This window comes from Lycorma delicatula, chromosome 5, assembly GCF_047948215.1.
Source record: "Lycorma delicatula isolate Av1 chromosome 5, ASM4794821v1, whole genome shotgun sequence".
NCBI lineage: Eukaryota > Metazoa > Arthropoda > Insecta > Hemiptera > Fulgoridae > Lycorma > Lycorma delicatula.
In genome coordinates this window covers 53,342,758-53,366,004 of record NC_134459.1, presented here as the reverse complement: position 1 = coordinate 53,366,004, position 23,247 = coordinate 53,342,758, and the positions used below count along the sequence as shown (strand labels likewise).

The 23,247-nt window shown below is 28.1% G+C and overlaps 1 protein-coding gene across 1 annotated transcript in view; it reads left to right on the top strand.

Annotated features, from left to right (window-relative positions):
- LOC142325677 (spaetzle-processing enzyme-like) overlaps window positions 1-22,814 on the top strand; it is a 29,408-nt gene extending 6,594 nt beyond the window's left edge. The window contains exons 3-7 of the mRNA XM_075367708.1: window positions 5,129-5,305; window positions 8,133-8,229; window positions 16,630-16,814; window positions 21,234-21,332; window positions 22,492-22,814. Of these exons, the coding sequence (XP_075223823.1) occupies window positions 5,129-5,305; window positions 8,133-8,229; window positions 16,630-16,814; window positions 21,234-21,332; window positions 22,492-22,814 (881 nt within the window). The remainder of the gene's footprint in view (window positions 1-5,128; window positions 5,306-8,132; window positions 8,230-16,629; window positions 16,815-21,233; window positions 21,333-22,491) is intronic.
- Window positions 22,815-23,247: the final 433 nt, after the last annotated feature.

Sequence of the window (23,247 nt, the reverse complement as noted above, 5' to 3'; positions counted from 1 at the left end):
CGCCTACTTCCAACGATTCTGAATTAAGATTCCCCAGTAGGGTTTTTGGTCTTCCTTTGCCCTGATCATCTCTTCCAAGTCGGTTAAAAATTCATCATATCTATCTTCGTCGCACTGGGAGAAATATATCCACAGATGACGACACTAGATGTCAATCACATTGCTAGAATGCCACTACCGGATTTGATGTCGGTTATCGCATAACGGTTTGATACATTTTTTAAAGCTACATCTTGTAAATCATCAATAAACCAATCGTCAGAAGTTGTTATTCTAAGATTTGATTCAATACATAAAATGAAATCTAAATCTTGATTTAAGGCCATTTTCCATACAAGATCATGTGGCGTTCTCATTCTGTTCATGTTTATTTGTAGACTTTTCAGTTACATTACATAACCGGCCTCCGATCCAGTGTCCTATTTTTAAACAATCCAGACATTTTTGCAGTTCCAGAAATTCTTTCGCCCTGTGTCCGGTGCCTCCTCAATTGGAACATAGTGAGGCACGGTTGGGGCCTTTGCAATTCTTTGACATATGCCCGGGACTCCAGAATTTATAGCACTTTACTTCTTCTTTGTTGATCTCAATACGACAAGAGGTCTTTCCTCTACCACTGCGTCCGAAACTTTGGCACCCAGTCTGATTTTGACGTCATTACGCTTCTCAGGGGAGTCGACAACCCGGATTTCTAACGACTCTGATCTCCCTTTTCTGACCGAGAGTATATCTGCAGCCATGTCGGTCCCGATACTTCCCTTAATTTGCTTTAGCAAGTCGGCATACGTTGTGCCCGCATTCTTGACAGTGACGATCAAAGAAGTTGGTCCTTGTATCGTCTTTCTTTTCTTCGCCTCTTTTTCGACCCAGAAAAGCGGCCATTTATCTTCAGTTTTATCTATTCTCCGGATTAGATATTCCAGAGTCCTGAAAGTTTTGTCACCCATGCCATCATTCGGTACATAAAATATAAGTTTGCCACGCTCGGTGTTGTGGATTCGAAGTATTGCTTTAATTAGATGTCTAATCATTTTGTCACTTTTTTCGTCGATCATTATTACGAAAGTTATAAGGTTGTCCGTGTCTTCATGCTCGGGGTAGAATATATCTGTGCTCCTTGTGTCTCTATGCACAGTGCCGCTAGGATTCACTTTACCCGAATCTAGCCGTTTCGATATCCCGGGAGCTGATTCTCAAATTGCTTTCGCGAATAAACCGTTAACCTAATGCTTATGCGTCAGTAAATACACACGGACTCCTTTAATATCCTCAGTGGGGAAACCCGTACGTAACATAAACTCTTTTAAATATTGTACTTCGGCCAACGGGGTTTTAAAATTTCCTTTAAATCTCCAATGTCCCCTGATTCTAAAATGTTCTCTTCCTTATCGCGAAACTCTGATCTATTCTGTCTTCGAGGCTTAGGCCATTATTCGTCCGTGTATGCGAGTCAGTACTCGGGTTAAACATCTTATATGATAATTCATAGTGTGTGCATCGTAGCTTCTACGTCTCTAGCAATATCTTGAATTTGGTATGCACAATCTTTGATTTCACGTTTCGTATTCGTGTTTTGTCTAACATACGAAATCGGCTCTTCTATTTCATGCATTAAACGGTCCATATCTGTACCATCGATAAGGTCACCATCACTACTATCTTTAATAACTTCTACTTTTCTCTTTGGGAGCCTTGCCTCTGTCGTCTCCATACTTCCTTCATAATCACCTTGATCACCGTAACTATCTTCTCGATTTCTTTTGCCACCTGAGTTTTATCGTCGTTCTCTTTGTCTCCTTTCCTTGAGGATGGTCCCGGGGTCGGAACGTTGGTTCGTCTCGCTCTTCTTTGAGTCTCATCGCACATTGGGGAGCGGGCCAGACTCCTCGAAGCTTTGAAAGGTTTATCTGTCATTATCCCGTTACTGGGTTATTGTAATCGAAAAATAACTTCATATTCTTATTCAGGATCAAAAAACCTTCGAAATCAACACCCCACACGGGTTTTTCGTGGGTAGCAAGGGGGGTTCAAAATTTGGGGATTAGGGGAAATGATTTGTATCGATCCAAAAATGTGGTCGGATTTTTTTTGGGGGTATTTAGGGTCAGGGGTCGGGAATGGCGTGAAACTGACGGCAAAGCCTGGGAGCAATTTTTTTTGGAGGGGGGTTTTGGGGTTGGGGTCAGTGGATAGAGGAAACCCCGATCGCTGGTGATTCGGAGGGGTTTGGGCCTGGGGGGAACGGAAAGCCAGAAATATGAGAAAAAAATTCCCCCTTATAATTATCTCGCTGGGACTTAATATTTTCACTAAACAGTGAACAATATTCCAAGTCCTTGTTTACAACTAATAAATGACATCTCCCTCCTGTATCATCTTGTCTTTCGACTTAGAAAAAATTTAACTAATTTTTAGATTAAATATGTCCAATTCCTATACAAAAGTATAGGAAAAAACAAAAATCTACATAACTAATTAGTCCGTCGTCCAAAACTCACCAAATTTTGTGTTCGTATTTACTTATTATTCCCAAAAAATTCCAATCCACAGTTCCAGAAAAAACACTGAAAAACCAGTCCAAAAACATTCATAACAGCAGAGCAAAACCACACATGTCTTGCTTAAAATTGGTTAAAGTCAACTGGTTGGTGAGACCAACCATAAACAAGTTCTTGAAATTTCATCTTTTCATAAGAATACACATGTAAAATTTAGGTCCTCACTACAAGATGTAGAATACGAAGAACCTCAGAGAAGTGTTCTTCGTCTATGCTTTTTTTATTGTTTATTAATGACTTACTTCAAAATCTTGAGCTATTTTTGTAACCCTTTAGTAAATGACACTACTATATCTATCTATATCTAATGATAATTATTCAACAGGAATTAAAAATTGTATGATAGCAACTGAAAATTATTCACTGGATGGATTGCAAGCATCTAACTTTAAATAATGATAAACTGATTTTATCATTATTGAACTTCTCAGGTAGACATAACATTGTTGATCACTTGAACAGAATTCCAATTAATAATAACAATAGTAATTTCTGCTATCCACAAAGTGAAATTTCTGGGTGTTTTATTAGACAAGATTTTGTGGGATGATAAATTTATTACGTTTATAACAAAAATCACGCTGTACTGTATTCCTCTTAAGCGCTTTATTAAACATTGTCATCATTATTACATATTTATCATGTCTACACATATACCCTCATAAAGTATAATCTTATCTCTTGTGGCTCCTTCAAAAAGTCAGAACGAGATGTCAAGACACAACCAGAACGGCGGGTGTCATATCATTTCCTATCCGTTAGTATGAATTACATGAAGTGATATTTAGAAAATTAAAAATGTTAATTATAATGATATTAAATAAAATAACACTGTGCTGTTATTTATGAATGTGCAGTCTTTGTTAAAAAGAGGAATCACTTATTCTTAAAAAATAAAAATATATAAATCTATATTACTCTATATTGAACTGTTTTTGTGCAGTTCAACACAATACTTTGGCTTATGAGAAAAGGACTTATTATCTTTCAATATCATTTTTAATAATTTGTCTAACCATTTGAAAAATCTTTCCATCAATTTATTTAAAGTATAATTAAAAAATGTCATTTTATGGAAACAATAGTACTCAATCAATGAAGTTTTAAATAATAATAATAAAAAAATAATTTTTATCTGCAGCCCACTTACTGAACTAGCACATAAATAAGTGCTCAAAATAATCTGCAACAGTGGCTTCTGAATTGTGAAATTTTAGAAATGTCCTGTTGTCTTTTTATGTGATCTATTCTGTCATTTCTAAATATATTTGTTACATGGTTCTTATTTGTACAAGGTACAAATAAGAATAATAGAAGAATAATAATAAAAAATAAGAATAATAGAACATAAAAAATAAATTTTGGAACATAATCTTTTCATTGTTGTAACACTGCTAGCTGAGCCAGCTGGTGTAGTAGTCAGCACACAAACTTCTCATTAAACTGATCCAGATTTAATTAATAGCAATATTTTCATAATTTCATCCTTTCAAAAAAAAATCATCTGTCTGCTAGTAGAGTTAATATATGAATGAATGAAATTATATGTAAACAGTTTCATTAAAAATAAAATGGATATTGTAATGGTGGCTGCTTTTTACTGTAATGCAATTACATTTTCTGTTGACTTTTATCTGTTATTTTTGAGGGTGATGTTTCTCTTTTAATTTAGGGTACTCGAGCGGCTTAAGCAAATTCTGAGAAAATCAGATTTATAGCTTTACATTAATAATTATGTATACTACGAACAAATTAAAATAAATTTCATTATTTATTCAAAACATATTTATTTTGATCATCTGGTGATTAAATACTGCTTTAAATACTAATGAATTTAATAATCTAAGACATTTACAGAGAGGAAATTATGTGTATGTATTTAATAGATAATTAAGTTGGAATGTGTTATAATTTTATAACTAAAATAGATTAATTTACGAAATAATTTCACAAAATTTTGAATATTAATTACTGTTTAAAGCATTCATGTCTATTTGCAATAAATAAAATTGAAATCCTTAAAAAATACCACTTCTATGTAAAAAACGTCCCTGAAAAATCATAATTTCAAAAACTAATCAAACCCTTAACATTACCAAAAATTATCATAATCCTTACATTTTTATAGTAGCTGAAAGAAAAATATATGACATTTCTTTACATTACTGTTTTGGCTACTGACTATAATACTATTAATTATTTCTAAGTGCATCCTACACACATTTAAAAATGGATATTTACTGCATAAATTTAATATGATTATTTTTTTCCACTAATGCACACAGAAAACAAAATAACTACTATGGATTTTTACTATGGTGTTTATACAGAAGTAGAATGCAAGTTTTAAATCAGTCAGTAAAAGAATAATAATGTAAAGAAAGCAAATCTTATTCATATCTTATTGATATCCACTCAGTTGTTAAGACATGAATATGTCTTAGTAAATGTTCAGGAATGATTTCACAATTCTTTTTTGAAGAGATAACTAAACAGGAACTTTTTTCTACCTGGAACTGGTATTTTTGTTTTAAAATAATTTTTAACTAACACAAAATTAAATAATGTAGCCTTTGCTGAAGAAGCAGAAAAAGACTCAGTAACAGAAGATATTTCACGACATCCTAACTGGAAGTTGGTTAATGATGTGAAGTGTGGACTGAATCAAAAGGATCGAATTATAGGAGGTTTTGATGCAACACTAGGTCAATATCCCTGGATTGTTAGACTTGCATTTGTAAAAAGTGGTAAGTATATAAATCTTAACTTCATTAATTTATTATAAACTTTCGTGTAAAATACCAAAATATTTATCTATATTTGTAAACTGCACTCAAAGATAAAAATCACAAAATATTTATAAACATATATAATAATAGTAATTTTTGGTCAAACATTTTTTAAAGTATATGAAATGTACAGACAGAAAAAACTGGTCAGATAAGAATGGACTTTTTTTCCTTTATGTTACATACCAATCTGAAACATCTTTAATTTCCTGGATCCAACATCTCCCAACTATCTCATAGAAACAAATCACAAGCACACAAACATAAGCAACTGAAATTTTACATATACACAAAAAAAGGAACAGCTTATTACTAGAATTGAACATCTGAAACACATTCACATAAAAAAATACAGTATACTAAATGTACAAAGAAACAAATGTAGTTCAAATTTAATCTATTTTTTGATTCTGTCCTAAATTAATTCTTTTATAAAAAAAAAAAATATAACCAGTAACTTCAGGTGGAACACTACAGAATCTGTGATTTATGTTGTTTTAACACAGTCAGATGATTATTTTGCATCGGTGTCAATCATTTTTTATCGCTTCAATTAATCTTATATCTTAACATTAATTCACTGAATAATAAGACAAGGCTAGAATGATAATACATCTGAAATATTCATTCTGCAAATCATGTTAAGTAAAGTCCAGATGCTTTATCTAAATGATTAGCCTGTTCGATGCTAGAGTAAATAGTAGCACCAAACAATAGGCTAGGCAGGAGAAGAGGTTAGAAATATCATACAACTTTTTGAAAATATTTTAAGTATTCTAACATTATAAAAAACAGATTTCCTCAGAAATATATTACATTATGTGTACTTATTTTCCTTCTTTATCTTAACATATATACATAATGTTTACCTTTCTATTATAATACAATAATAATTAGTATTAAAAATAAATATATTATCAAAGTGAATGATTTTTCTTAATCAAATATCTGTTATTATAAATTTATTTTCTATTATTTCTAATTAATTTGATATCCAACAAAGATTCCTCTTCAAAGTCTGAAGAGAAGATCAAGTAAAAGAGAACAATAACAGAAGAACTATCTGGGGTATATGGAAAGAAGTAAAGCAGTAAGTGTATGTTTTATAGATATTGAAATCATATTTGATCTTATCAAACAGCATAAACTGAAATAATAAAACAATAATGAGTAGTCATAAAGAAATTAAAGAATTAAAAGTCGTAAAGAATTCTATTAATTAGAAGATTAATTTAATTTGGTGCAGTTTTGCATATGAGTTGTTCGTCTGTAATTTATTTATTAGTGCCACCATTATAATTCATAACTTTATCACTGATTTACATATTTTGAGTAAAATGTTAACTGTCATATATATTAAAGAGGTTAATTTCTTGTTTTAATGAAGCAGACTTGTAGTAAAATTGCAAACAAAAAACTAAATGGTCATATTATGTCGTCTTAAATAAAAGAAAATTTTAATTTCACAAAAGATAATTTTAACAAATCAGTTGAAAGGATTGTACATAATTTTTACCCAAGTAAAAATCATAATTTTCTACTGTGAAACATAATTTACAATAGTAAACTGAGAACAATTTGACTGTAAGAAGGTGAAATAAAATTAAAAATGATTTAGGATTTAAATGAATGACAATTTCAAATAACAGCTAACAATTATTATAAAAAAGAAAGGCATTATTATTATTATTAGAAAAGGAAAGTATATGGGTGAAAAGAATTTTTAATTACAATTACTAAGGAATAACAAAAACTGAAAGAAAAAATATTAATGCCAGTGAACAACCAGATATTAGGAAATATGAATAAAAACATTTATTAATTTCATAATGTTTTTCATAACTAATATTTTAAGATGCAAACATTAAAAAGATCAGGTTTCCTTATTTGTACTTAAGTAAACAAATTCAAATGTAGTAGTTTATTCAGGTTAGGTATATTATGATACAATGGCTGGACTCTACTTGTTTAAGTACTGTTTTCAGTTTCAAGTGTGTAAAATGTATAATGGATGAGTTTTTTTTATACATTTTGTTGTATTTAATTTGCTGACCTATTTAATACATCAAGTAATTTTACATGTTTAATTATATTTTGAGTGAATTAAATTTTAAAAATTAAACAACAAATTGTATTATGTTGGGTACATAAAAAAATATCTACTGATTTGAATCATCCAAAAAAGGCTAAAATAAACATTTAACTATCCATCTTACATTTTTGTTCACACCCATTCCTATCTCCACCACTTCTCTAATCACATTAGCTCACAATTACCTCAGTCCCTTGGTACCTAATGTACAGATCATTAGCATTTTAATATAAAATCAGTATAACTCTTAAAAAAATCCGGTAATCCTAGTATTAAGAACTGATAAGTGAAACTGCCAAAATTAAAGTAAAATCAGTCTGCCTGTATAATGTCATTGTGTTCTGTTCAAAAAAATTTTTGTAGTAAAAATGTAAAGAAAATCTATTACATTTTGAAATTTTTAAAAACTACTTGCCAAAAAATAAACTGAGACTGTCTAACCTTAAGCTTTCATCCTGTTTTCATTGAAAATTCATATCAGTAACATAAACACCAATGTAAAATTCAAAAGAAAAATAATTAATTTAAGAACAATTGAAGAACATCTAAAAAAGAAATCATCTATTTTAAAAATTTCTTGTGATTGTGAAATATTAATATTTTCTTAAAACAGTAAATTTTGTTTTCATCTTTAAAATAAATATTCATATTTAATATCTACTCTAATATTCATATTTCATTATTGATTTTCAGATGATTACAGTGATATGACTATGAAATGTGGAGGTGCCATTATAAATAATAAATATATACTTACTGCTGGCCATTGTTTCAGAGAAGGAGAAAAGGTGTAAGTATTTTTTCTGTTATTTATAAAAACATTATGTTAATAAAGATTATAAATATAAAAAGATGTTAAGATGTGTAAAATATTACAATCAACATAAAAATGTTTTCAATTTTCATATATGAGTATATGCATATATATATATATATATATATATTTATTTATCAACTTCTTTAGAAAAAAATGGGAAAATAGAAAATATTTTAAAGAAATATATGACCTATGTATGGGTAAAATGAAAATGATGAAAATTAATAGTAATAGGTAACTGAAATACTATAATGTAAAAAGGAAATAAGAGAAAATGAGCAAAATCATGAAAAAAAGAGGAACAAAACTTTTAAAATAAGGCAATTTTATAGAAAGTATAAAATTGTATAGAAAGTTTTTTTTTTTTTTTAAATATATATAGTACATGAGGTGAAATCAGAAGATATAAAATAGTGTTGTATATTTCATCACCAGTGAATGAGGAATAAATGTAGGTTAAAGCTAAAAAAGCAGAAAACAAAAGAGTAAGATAAAGGTAAATAAAAGGATAAAAAAGTTAAATCTGAAGAAATCATTAGAACAAACCTAGAATTTGTTAGAAAGCAAATCATGTAGATAATGAATGGAAGTTAAAACAATTTAAAGTAGTGGGACATACTTCTAGTAAAAAAAAAACCATGCGCACTGAGAAACAAATCTGCATGTATCTCATTTGATAGCAAATCAGAAAAAGTGGCAAGAAGGCACGGATGGATTATGCAGAGGGCAAAAACATCAAATGAAACATTAGCGAGAAAAATTCATTCATGATCTTAGAAATTTTATTTTAAGGCTTTACTTTATTGGAGTCCTAAAAAGTCAAACAAGAATAACTGTCAGAAAAATGTATAGCAGAATTATTTTGTGTTTAGGGGAAAATAGGACTGAATAGTTGTGCAGTTTAGTAAAGAATTTATAAGAGGAAGGAATATGAATCAAATTCGTGAAAGCGCTTCTATTATGTAATGAAATCAGGTAAGTCATTTTTTTTTCAATTTTTCTGTAGTTAGATTTGATCTATTAAATATAGATTAATATATATATATATAAATATGTACAAGTTTGTAAGTATTTAAAAATGTAATGAAGAAAAAATCTTTATTTACAAAAAATCATATTTTTTTATAACATTTCTTATAATCACTATTAAAGAAAGATTGATTTATATTTAAATTCATTCAAATATAAAGTTTCAAATAGTGAATGTTTAACAGTTTCAACAATTACAACCTTTAAAATACCATTTGATTTAAACAGCTATATATAACTGGAGAGTAATTAAGATTATAATTCTAAAAAAAAAAATTATAAAATTTTATAATAAATTGGTCTAGGATAAATTGAAATTTATAGTAAAAGCTAAATGATTCAATCTTTTGAGATTAAAAAACAGTTTTAAGAGTATGTACTATGAATATTAACTTTCTTTCTTTTTCCATTTACATATTTAAATAAAGTAAACACAAGAAAAATATATCCCCATTATAAATTTCAGGTACAAAATGTCAGAATACCTCAAAACACCAATCAAAGTATGATTAATTAAAACATTATCAGTTAAAGATTATAAAAACAGATAATAAGCAAGCACAGCTAAACAATTATTAAAAAAATGCTAAATTTATATATCATTTACAAAAATTTTACTTAAAATCAAGATGGCCGTTTTGATTATTAAACATTCATAATCATTAGGCATTGAGGAAAAGTGTATATAAAAAAAATAAATTAAGTAAATATAAAAAGAAGAAATAATTTACAAAAAAAAATAATTCACTTTTATATAGTTTACTTGTGAAACAATATAAAATGAGTATCTTTAACATGTTTTTAGGAAAATATTAAAAAACAAACTGTTAAATCATTTTTTGTTATGTCATTTTTGACCTCATTAGAAGGAAAAATTTCATTTACAAACATCTCAACCACATGGAAAATTCTGACTCAGATAGTCAACCTTGATCTAATGCATACTTCTTATCTAGATAGGATAATTAAAAATTTACGTTAAGAAAAATGAGAGTTAGCATGAATCTAAAACTAATCAAAAACATGTCTGCTCTCATGAAAAAAATTTAAATGATAACATTTTAATGTTCTTATGATTAAAAACATTCATCTCACTATTTAAAAAGAAGTTTTTGCATTCCCATTGCTAAAGTCATTTCCTAGTTGCCTAACTTCTGTTTATTATTGATTTAGAAAATGTCTGTAAGGGGGGGGGGGATATGTCATAAGGAGAGAGTAATTTCTTATCCTCCCCTTATGATTGGTTAAAAAACAAAGAATACGATTGGTTGGAATTTCGTGCCTGATAGTGATAAGAATTACTCTCACCTTTTGATTGGTTAAAAAACAAAGAATACGATTGGTTGGAATTTTTTGCCTATTTTATAATTTTCTGTCAGTTTTAGAAAGTAATTGGCAGAAAATTAGTTTCTAATAAACTAATTTTGAGTCCAGTTTCCAGGCAATGTTGGGCTAAAGCCAATTTCTCTGGTCTTCTATATTTATAAAAAAACCAATTACTCTTTTTTCTACTTTCTTATCTTTTTTTTCTATATATCCTGAACTGCAATTATTGTTTTAAAAAATTTGTTTATAACTTATGGAAATTTATAAATACCTACTTTTTCAAGTAGTTTAATTTTGTCTTTAGTGTCTTGGATGATTCTGAAAACAGAGGCCAATTTCTTAATAGAGCCCAGTGAGGATAACATTACAATTTTGTGAAATATATTTTACAAAGAGCAATGTAAACTTTTTACCCAAGGTGTCTCTTGCTTTTCTATTGTTCTGAAGTAAGGCTGTTTTGCTGCAGTTAAATACTAATCACATAGAAATTTAGTGATCATATTTTTTTTACTCTTATTCTTTGACAAAAATTAAGTCATGAGTCAAAGAATAAAAAAATACTCCATAAGGCTTTCACAATTACTGTTTATTTGTAAATCAAATTTTTTTTACTACTTCTTTTTTTATTTATTTTACTTATTTTCTTATATTTAATTTTCTTCTGTATACAATGATAATGTTTAACAATCAAAATAGCCACCAGTTCAAAATATTACATAACAATTTTTGAGCACAATTTTGTTTTCCTATTTACTAGTTACATGTTAGTAATACATTTTTATTTTACAAACTCCTGTAAAGTGATATATTCTTTATATCAAAAACTTCTGTTAATTTATTAACTGAAATCTTATGAAGAGATAATATTTTAAATAGAGGTGATTATGAAGTCATTAGGTTTAGGACAGATGAATCGGTTCAGGTAAATAAAAAAATATCTTAAAAGATTTCTAATGAAGCAGAGCATGTAACAACTAAAAATAATTTAACCAGTAACGTCATAATATTGCAAAATATTTCTTCCTATATTTAAATGATGAAAATTAAACCTTTTAATAGTAGACCTGTGGATAGGATATTGTATAAGATAAGATCTTTCATACCAAAAATGAACAAACTTTGGCTTCTGACAATAAACACATCAAAATTAATAAACTTGTACAACTTCCTGTAATTGACATCATATTAATAAGAAAAAAAGGATTTCATTACATATAAATACAATGCAAATTTTGTGTAAATTTATTATTTAATGAGATATTTGGGTATAAAAGTCTGGGTGATAATTTAGCGTTATAACTGACAATTAGTGTATTAATATAATTTTTTCATGGAGGAGTTTCTTAACATCTATCAGATATTAGACACCAAATACATTTTTAAAAAAGGCTGATAGTTTTTTGCTAATGAGGACAGATTTGGAATTAAATTTGTAAATCTGTTCACTGTGACATGGAAAAATCATTCAAGTACAAAAAATCATAAAAATGATACAAGTTCGATGCATGTTCGAAAAAAGTCTGAACATACTTCATTACAAAAAAAAAAACCATTCCCAAGTTAGAATAAAGATGTTATAGGATGGTGTGAAAACAAATACAAAATATAAATAAACACAAAATATAAATATAAAAAAAATATATAATACTAATATCTATTTTTATTATTTTCTTTATTTTATATAATATGTAAAATATAAATATTTGCTATGAGTAAATTTACTAATTTAATCTTAGGTTCTTTTTAGATAAAGTTAGATTAAGTTTATTCTTTTATAACACGGTAGTTATAAAATCAAACTTCAATGTAGTGAATAGTACCTTTTGCTTTGTATAATTCATGTAGTACTAAATATCTTGTACGCTTCACTTGCTGTACAGACTTATTATGATGAATTACTTCATACACCAAAAAATATATGTTTGGTATAATTGTCCATTTAATTAATTGCTGTAGTCTATGACTTCACATTACATTAAATTCTATTTGTTTATGAAATATAAACAACATAATAACTAATTAAAATTTAAACTCCCAAAAACTATCCAACAAAAGAAGAAATGATATTCTGGTTACTGGAAAAATGTATTCACAGTGATTCTAAACAAAAAAAGATGAACAATTTTCTTTTGTAATGTAATGTATCAAATAAAAACACTTACTGATGATCTTCTAAAAGAAACATATACACTCTAACACAATTACTTCCTTATATGAGTGGCCCTAATCCTGTATAACTCTACAGGGTTAAAGTAAAGCGAGTGGTCAAGAAAAGGAGTACTGACAGCAAACTTTCAGTCAATCATCTTTAATAAATAACACTAATGGCCTTTGATTATGTCACAGCAGATGATTTGAAAAGATAATTTGAACATGTTAAAAAATTTTGTTGAAAAAAAATTGTCAGATTAATACATCAAGTCAAATGAAACTGTCAAGCTAATAATTAGTCTAGCAGAAATCAATACAGATTGTGAGGAAACAGGTAGCGAATTAAAATGTAAACAATTAAACTAAAATAACTGAAATATTATGATTTGGTGAGTGCATATTTTTCTTATTACTGCAATCTACATAACAAAATGCTGAACTTTTTCTAGTAAGGTGATTACAGCTTTTTCAGTAAACAGAATTTGCTTAAATTTTACCATTAGCATAAGCGCAGACTCTTCAGGTGTGGAAATAAATTTGAAGATAAAACCCATATCTAAATAAAAAACGTTTGTAAAAATTTACAACCATGTTCCTACTTTAATAAGGTTCAACCTATTTTTATTCTGTACATAGCACCATTCAACTGTCTTATTATATACAAATAAAGAACTATACTAAACAGTTATTGAAACAGCTTGTAAAACAAGATATGGTCTAAAAAATGTTAAAATTTGTTTTTAAATTTCAATACCTATTTGAATTATTAAACAATTGTAAACACAAACACTATTCTATGGCAAAAATAAAAAGAGAAAATTTATCTAAAAAGTAAATAAAATAAAAACAAGGAAACAATATTAATTTATTTTATTTTCCTAATGTGTACATTGTAATATGTTCAACTAGTGAGTAATAAGCAACTTCCCCATGCCCAATGAGATGAGGATGATATGCATAACATATAAATGAGGTGTAGTCTTATACCAACTCAGGCCGACCATTCTTGAGATTTGTGCTTAAATGAACCCCAACCCTCAAAATACACTGGTATCCACTTTCTAGTATTCAAATCTGTATAAAAGCAACTAATATCTACTAGGATTTGAACCTCAGAACATTCGACTTCAAAAATTAGCTGATAAACAACTGATCTGCAATGACAAGTTAAATAATATTAATTGACAAATAAATATTACTTTAAAAATACTATATGGAAAACAAATATTTTAGAATAAGAATTAAAAAATAACGTCAGTCTAGGCAATTCCAATACAAGAAAAGTTCTGTTTAAAAATGTCTAAAGCTCTTACTAAACTGTTCACAAAGACTTGAGAATACATCTTTTACAGGGTGGGCAGACAGAACTACCTCAAGAAACTTATATGAACTTTTAAACCAGACAGAGAAATATCCCAGCCCATAAACAAAATTTTAAGGAAGGGGAATAACAATGTTAATAAATTTGCAATTGAACACCAGAGCAGTTTAATAATAAATTACTATCAATAATAAAAATCACTTACTGCTGCTTTGTTTCTTGCAATAATAATAATTATAATAATTGAAATAATAGTATATATGTGAATGTTATTTTTGGAAACAAATTGCAGTATGTTTCAAATGTAATTAGTGTACAAAATGCAGGCAATTCATGTTAATTGGTATTAAAAAAAGATTGGTGCTAATTTATATCAATGTTACTTGAGAACAAGCCATTCAATTTTAAAAATATTTTTCACAGAAAATAAATTAAAAAATTTTTCAACAGTTTGTTCTCAGCATATACACAGTTAATTCTAACAATCGTAAAGTTTTCTGCATATTGACTGTTCCATCATGATCAGCAAAATTTCAACTGTCAGCTTTTTTTTTTGTAAATGTATTTCATACAAGTATAATGAAACAGAGAGGTATTAATAAATACAATCACAAAAAAATTATATTAATTCACTGAATATGAAACAGTATCAATGGTATATTCCAAAAAGATTAGGTTTTATACAATAATTTCACTAATATCTTGTTAATAAATTTAAAAAACTTCACTAAAGTAAAAAGGCAGTGAGTTCTTGTTTTTCTACGATTTTAGAAAATTTTTCAATTTAATCTGTTAAAATGTTATTTTGCTCATTTAGACAAGAGCAATTATCTTAAAACAAACATGATAAAAAATCTAGGCTTGTCTCAAGAAAAGCCTGGAAGAGTAGTATTTTTTTTATTGGAATAAATGACCCTCAGAAAATTACTGTTTACTTTTCAATTAGATATATATTTTGCTGTTTACATTATAACCAGATTAATATGTAATATTCTAACCAACTACACACTAAAGCAGACTACAAAAGTGTATAACCTGAACATCAGAAAGAGGTGTAGCAGATATTTTAATAGGCTCAAGGATCCTAAAGTTACAAAAATAGAGTTATTTTGATTATGTAGAAAAAAACTACTGAAAAAAAAATCCAGATCTTTATTTTTCTTAATTTTAAACCTACTTTATCTTCATTAGATTTAAGCTTTAGAATGAAAATTAACAGATTTCTTTTAAGATGTAGTAATCAAATCAAATTTCATAACTTCAAGATTTTCTAATCTAGCTACCTGTTTAAAAACGTTTCACGAAAAACAAACAGCCAATCAGATTTTATCAATAATTTAAAAATTATTCATTTTAATAAAAAAAAATTAATTTCATTTGAATTAAAACTAACATAAATATTTCATAGTATTTCTACATATTTAATTTTTTTATCACGATGACTCCGTCCATAAAATAGCAAAACATTTACAAAATATAATATAAGATAATTAAAAATTATAATAATAAAAATAAGATATTTTTAAATGTTAAAAAAAATATTATAAAATTTGTGATAGGTATAAGTTTATAGCATTGCAGATCAAATTAAAATCTTTACAATGTTTAAAGTAAAACTAAGAATTTTTTACTCCAATAGTAAATAACACCACAAATACCTGAAAAAATTAAAAAAACAATTAAAGAAAATAAAGACACAGAATTCTTTTTTTATTAAGATAGTTTGATAACAATTTTTTAATTTTGGTTTTTGTTTTCTTCTAACAATAAAAATTTATACTTACTTCGCTTTCATACAGCTATACAAAGTAAAATACTGCAGTAAATCATATTTGATCAACAGAAAAATAATTCACTTATAAAATGAAATAAAAAACCTTTAAATTTATTAAAGTTGATCGCATAGAAATGTTTGTAAAATCCTTATCCTTACAGTAAACTTGTTTACAAACACATAAATTTTATCACCAGTAAACAGTGAGATTGACACCAATCAATAGTCAGATTTTAATTGACTTAAAGGAGATTTAATAGATTCTCATTTGGTACCTTTTTGCAACAGAATGTAGAGGGTGAATGTAATTCTATATCTACATAATTAAATAATAGTTGTTTTGAAAGGGGTGAAAAGAGTAAATATATAAAAACAAATCTATTTTGGTTACATTAAACTAATAAAAAGAATTAACCATAAAAGTAATAAACAGAAGACAACCATAACTAATAAATAAAAGGAAGCCAAAATTAAAGACAATTTTGTAAAGTTAAAAAAGTATATTCCAACATTTCTCAGAGTGATTTGTTTAAAAAATAATTAAAAAAAAAAATTTAACACTTTTTGCCTTATAGCATAAAATAAGATTAACAAATATACAAACAGGGTGTAAGCAAATTTTCATCCATCTACTTTTTTAATGCAATTTTTTTTTCTTTATCAGAACAAGTTATTAAGAACTGAAACTAGTAACAATAAACTTTAGATAATGTAAAACTTTTAATGCAATTTTTTTATCTGCATTTATTTCTTTTGCATTTACTGTTAAAAGGGCATTTGTAAGGGTGGGAGAACTTGATGAATATACAAACCCAGACTGCAATGAAGATGAATGTGCACCACCATATGTAGATTATCAAATTGAAGACATACTAAGACATCCTTTATACAGCGATCCCATACCGTTTGCGAATGATATAACACTTATTCGTATTAAAGAACAAATAGAATTTAATGGTAAGTTAAGATTATTTAGAAAAATTAATTCAATAATAAAAATATTTATGGAATTAAAGAATTAAATGTACTCTGCACTGATGTTGGAACCATAAACTATTCTTAAAAAAAGTTTTTCTCTCTTTAAGTTAAGTCACATCATCACTCATATGTGAAAGACCTTACTTTTCTCTGGACTTTACCTTTGCTTGTTTTTAAATAAAATTATTCCTGTATTTAAAAAGGAACCAAAAAATTTGGTTGGCAGTTGCAGGTCCATTATTGCTACCATTGTATAAAATTCTTAAAAAAAAAAAACAGTTTATTAGAAAATAAAGAATAATTTAGAAAACAAAATATTAACAGTGAATATATGTTACATTTATTAATACAGTAAAAATAAAATGAAGTCAATCAATTTATTTTTTGACCTGAAAAACATCTTAAAACTGTACTGATAATTCCTTTCTGCTAAAAAGTTGGAATTTCATGTTGTATTAGGTTCAGTTTTAAACAGATTACAATCTAAAATAAAAGATTCCAACTTGCAGAAATATCTGGTTCTGCTAAACAAAGTTACAATATTATAGCCAGTTATTTTATTAAGAATTGATTGGCCTAAGATTCAAACCGCTTTTGTTTTTAGATTCCATAAACAAACTATGTATACTCAACTATTAATATGTCAACATACCCAAGTAACTTATTAGTTAATTATGCTATTTCTGGTATTAGTTGAAGTTGATGTGATTTGTAACATTGACATGAACTAATCTTGAATGATTTACAAAACTGATTTCCCCCAAATGCTTAACTGTTAAAGTTTTCCAAACATTTTTAATTATACACTAATGGAAATATTTAGTGACATGTGGTTGGCAGAACTGTGTTCTGCATAACCTTCTCTGTAATCACATGTTCTTGGATTGTTGATATCTCTAGTTTTTGTGTTACTGTTATTTGAGTGTAATGTGTTTATGTGTTAGTAGCGATTTATATAATGTGCAATTTTCAGGAGCAATGATGCAATGTAAAATTTTGCGTGAATCTGGGAAAAACTTTCACAGAAACATTTCAACTTTTGAAAAAAGCTTACAGAGTTGATGCTCTGGGTAGTATGGAATGTTATGAGTGGTTTTCAAGATTTAAAAGTGGTCATCAGTCAATTGAAGATGACACTCGACCAGAAAGACCTTCGACTTCAGCTGATGACACCCACATTAAAAAAATCAACGATCTAGTGCATGCAAATTGCCATTTAACTGTCAAAGAACTTGAAGAAGAACTTAGCATCTCAATTGAATCAAGCCACGACATTTTGACTGAAAAATTGAATATGCACAGAGTTGCAGCAAAATTTGTTCCTCATTTGATGACTGAACAGCAGAAAGAACATCAAGTGGACATTTGTCGGCAACTTCTTGAACAAACCAATGATGATGTAGCACTCGTGCAAAGGATCATAACGGCAGATGAAAGCTGGGTTTATGGCTACGACATTGAGACAAAAGTTCAATCATTACAATGGATTGGCAAAGGATTTCCATGCCCCGAGAAAGCATGTCAATCTCAATCTAATGTCAAAGTGAATGCTCTCTGTTTTTTCAATTTTAATAGAATTGTGCATTTTGAATACTTGCCTCAAGGTGAAACAGTGAACTGTGCCATACTGTTGAGATAGTTTACAATGGTTAAGCGAAAAAATCTGCAAAAAGAGACCAGAGTTGTGGCGAGACAACTCATGGTTCCTTCACCACGGCAATGCATCCACACATTCAGCTATGTCAATTCGTCAGTTTTCTGCCAAAAATGATGACTGCCCCTCCCTCAGCCTCCGTACTTGCCAGATCTGGCTCCTTACAATTATTTCTTATTTCCAACATTAAAATCAGTGATGAAAGGACGCCACTTTAAGACTACTGATGACATTAAAGCAAATTCGTCTTGGACCTTAAAGGATACTACAAATGAAGCTATCCAGAACTGCTTCACTAAATGGAAACACTGCTGGGATAAGTGTGTGGATAGGGGAAGGGAGTACTTTGAAGGGGACAAGAACCAATAATCTGTAAAATTAATAATAAAGATTAAAAAAATAAAGTTAGGTTACTTTCTGAACAGACCTCGTAATTATAAACTGCAGAAAACAAGCATAAAAGTGGTTTGAAATTCCTTTCAGTAATTACAATTTACTAAAAGGTAATGAAACCTGCCTTACATCAGCTTCCATGGCATCTATACATATCATATTTAAATGGAACTCCAACATCTCTTTGTTATGTAAGCTTATAAATAAAACTCTTTACATGTTTTGAAAAAGTTTCTAATGTCAGATGCTTCATCATAACTTAATATGTGTGAATTGAATGTTTATATACTATTGTGTATTCCTTTGAAGACCATTTATTAATAAGGAGAAAATGCTTTCTGAATGTAAAAGCAGTTCATCTGACTAGTCACTGGTAGAAAAACAAGAGCTACACCGGGAGTGACTTTTTTTTTTAAGAAGAATAGAATTTTGATTGCGACCTTGCATAGTTCTGAATAAATCTAATTACTTTTAATAATATTTCTAAGTGATCTGATCCACACACTTATGAAAACAGATTTTAAAATCATAAATGCTTCTACAGCCATAAATGGTTCTTTGACTGATACCCAGTTATCTAAGATAAAGCAGGATTTCATAACAGGTAACAGATTTCCACAACAGAAAAGGATACAATAATCTGTTGCTTTATACTATCTAGCCCAATATTTCTTAGAATGTGGTTATGTGAAACATTTGAGAAATAAGAGATGGCAACCAGAATCACTTTCTTCAACAGTAATGATGTTCATAATACATTCAATCTCTATGATGAACAGAATGAATATATAAGTTGTAGGGTTAGGTGTATTTCAGAGGGCTTGGTATGCTGATATGCAACGATATATGTTGCTTGGTGAAAAAGGCAAAGCAAAAAGAAACACTTCTTTTCTAAAATAATCCCATTTTCCTTAGCAGGCCTATAAGAATGATTGTAAACAGCTTAATCATTTTTGGAAGGAACTTGTGATTTGTATCAAGTCATCTTCAAATATTGTTGTTAAGGAATTTGGTAAGTCCAAGTCAAGTCTAGCTAGATGGTTATTGGAAATAAATTTCATAAACATAATAAATGTTTTGTTGGATTCTAATCATGAAACACCTCACATGAATATAATAGTGATGATGAAGCAATGTTATGAAATAATATTAATTCATATATTGTAAATTGTCGTAAAAATGACTGTGTGTACATATAATTACTTTTTAATACATTACTAAAACAAAAGAACAGATTTTCAATTCAACCTGTATGTACTCTTATTTTATTTTTTATTTTTTAACATAAGTTCAAGTATTAGTCTTCACCAAATGAAATTTCTTTATTTTGAAAAGGAAATTCCTTTATAGGTCAATTATACATTTTTCCACATAACTTCAGTGGAAAATGTTTTTATTTGAATAATTACACCTATATAACATATTTTATTTATTTATTTTTTTTACATAATCACTGCTTAAAATCGGATGATTATACTAGAATAATATACCTAACATCATTCTAATAAAAATATTAAAATTCAAAATATCAGCTGAAAAACATGGGATTATAATTTATGAGTCTCAGCACATGATCAGAAGCAGATTCTATGCATTACTTATTTTTTTCAAGATATGGTTTTCTTGTATTTTGTATCTTGCGATCAGTGTATTGATGTAGGTAACATATTTATAAACTACAAAATATTTTTTTTAAAAACATAAAACACTCTGCCATGGAAATCGGCAGGTTGTTTATGTATTAGGATCTTGGTCTTTGGTCAACAGGCCACAGTTTAAATCCTGATCACGCTTGGCATTTTTCATTTCATACACCCACTTACAAGCTTTAAACTTATATGGTGAATTAATCATCTGCAAAGAAAAAATAACTTAAAAGACACACCCTAAAAACAAACAATGAATATTCTTTCAATTCCTCTTAAATTTAATCTTTTTGAAGTCGAAGAAAATTAAGAGAACACAATACAAACAATTCAAATAGTTCTACACCTATAGTATTTTAATAATATTACCATTAATTAGTTTTATATTTAATTTTGTCTGAAGATCAGTAGGTAGAGAAATAGACAGTTACATAATAGTATAGTTAAGTTGTGATCAGTAATAGCAGTTCACATTTTTCATATATCATTTTATTTACTATTACGTTTACATTAAACAAAAGTTATATTTCATTAAGATCACTACATAATTTTCATTGAATAAACATGTCAGGAACGAGTATGTGCTAAAGGATACATTCAATTCCTCATTTCTTACTAAGATTTATGAAGTGTTAAAGATATCTTTCATTAAAATAATAAATAAATTTCTTAAACTAATGTAAATAATAAACAACATTTTTACAGATTTTGTGGCTCCTATTTGCTTGGAATACGGTTCACTTATGAACAGAGACTACACAAGTGAACAAGTAGAAGTTGCTGGTTGGGGTATTCAAGATTTAGGTAAGTTACTGAATAAAAATTATTCCTGTAGCTAAATTGCACTGGATAATCTTAATAATAATTATTACTGTTTTCTACTTCCTTTATCAATTGATTTAAATAAATGTTATACAGCAAGATAAATGTACAAAAATGTCACATTTTTGTACAACAACGGATGAAAGATTTAGAGTAATTTTTTTTTACTTGTGGTCAGTTGGTATCCTCTTTGGAGTACTCTTCAGGATTTATTCACATCCCATCCTACTACTTTCTCCTGTTTAGCCTCTGGGAATCACCGTTCAGGTATTACTTCAGAGGATGAATGAGGATGCTATGTATCAGTGTAAATGAAGTGTAGTCTTGCATAGTCTCAGTCCAACTATTTCTGAGATGTGTGGTTAATTGAAAACCAACCACCAAAGAACACTGGTATCTACAATCTAGAATCAAATCTGTATAAAATAACTGACTTTACTAGGACTTGAACGCTGGAGCTCTTGACTTCCAAATCAGCCGATTTGGGAAGACGCATTAACCACTAGACCAACTCGGTGGATTTTCACATCCCATCCTAATTACCATGTTCTCCACTATGTCTGCTTACTTAATAGAGTTTAATTAACTACATTTATTAAGAGAGATAATGCTGTCGACGTATTATCAAATTAAAAAAAAAAAAAACAAGGTTAATAAAAATGAAACAGGATTCTGTATAGGGGAAGAAAGAGTTTAAAAATTAATTAAGGATTGTAAACAACATCTAAATACAAGTAAAAACATACAACCCAAAAGATTCTGCCTCCACCACAAGATTTTTCAACCTTCACAAGATAGGTTTCTATACTCATTTCTCATTCCTAATTTTTAGTATTTTCTGACTTTTAGTATTTTCAATTTACAAATTTATTTTATCTTTGGCTACTCACAGTGTTCAAAGAATTTAAAGCAGATTTAGTTTTCCAAGTTTCTATGAAAATTCAAAGGAAATACTCAATCTAAGCAGAATTAAATCGATTCATAAAAATATATTAAATAAAAGTAATAATAAGTAAAGTATTTAATAAGATTAACATAATTGTACTTAAAACAGTGTGGTAATTTAATCTAGGTATCTGAAGGATGGATAAGATTATTTTGTAGAAGAGTAACATTAACAATGAGTTTCATTTAATTACAGATTTGGGTTACCCGGCAACAATGCTTCAATTTGCCACGATGCCAGTAGTCAGCAATAAAGTATGTCACAACGCTTTAAAATCAAAAACAACAATTACAGAAAAACAAATCTGTGCTGGAGGTATTAAAGGAATAGATTCATGTGGAGGAGATTCTGGAGGGCCACTAATGAAAGCAGCATCAGTAGATAATCAATCTCCACGTTACTTTTTGCTCGGAATTGTATCATTTGGAACAAAACGTTGTGCAAAAACCACACTTCCAGCTGTTTATACAAGAGTATCAAAATACTTACCATGGATATTAGACCACATTCTTCCTTAATATAAAATTACTTATTTAAGGATCTTTATTAAAAAAAAGGGAGAAAAGGTAAAAAACAATCCTTAAATGACTCTTAAAGACAAAAACAGATAATCAAATTATATAAAAGTCACTGCAATCTTTTCTGATAATACACTAATAACAAAAAAACAATTTTTCATTTAATTCAATTACATTTTGAATCAAAAAATTAATTCAAATTACAGATTAAATGCAATTCATTTTAATTTAAAAAATATTAAAAATTAAATAATAATTTCAAAGACTAAGTTATTGTATTAAATATTATTTTAAACATACTGTTTTTAACAAAACTGGAAACAAAGTAATCTTCAAAAGTTCACAATAGATTATGCACATATACATTTTTTTTCCATATTTAAGAAAATGTAAAACAATAAATAATGATAATTACATTTGATTCTTCATATCT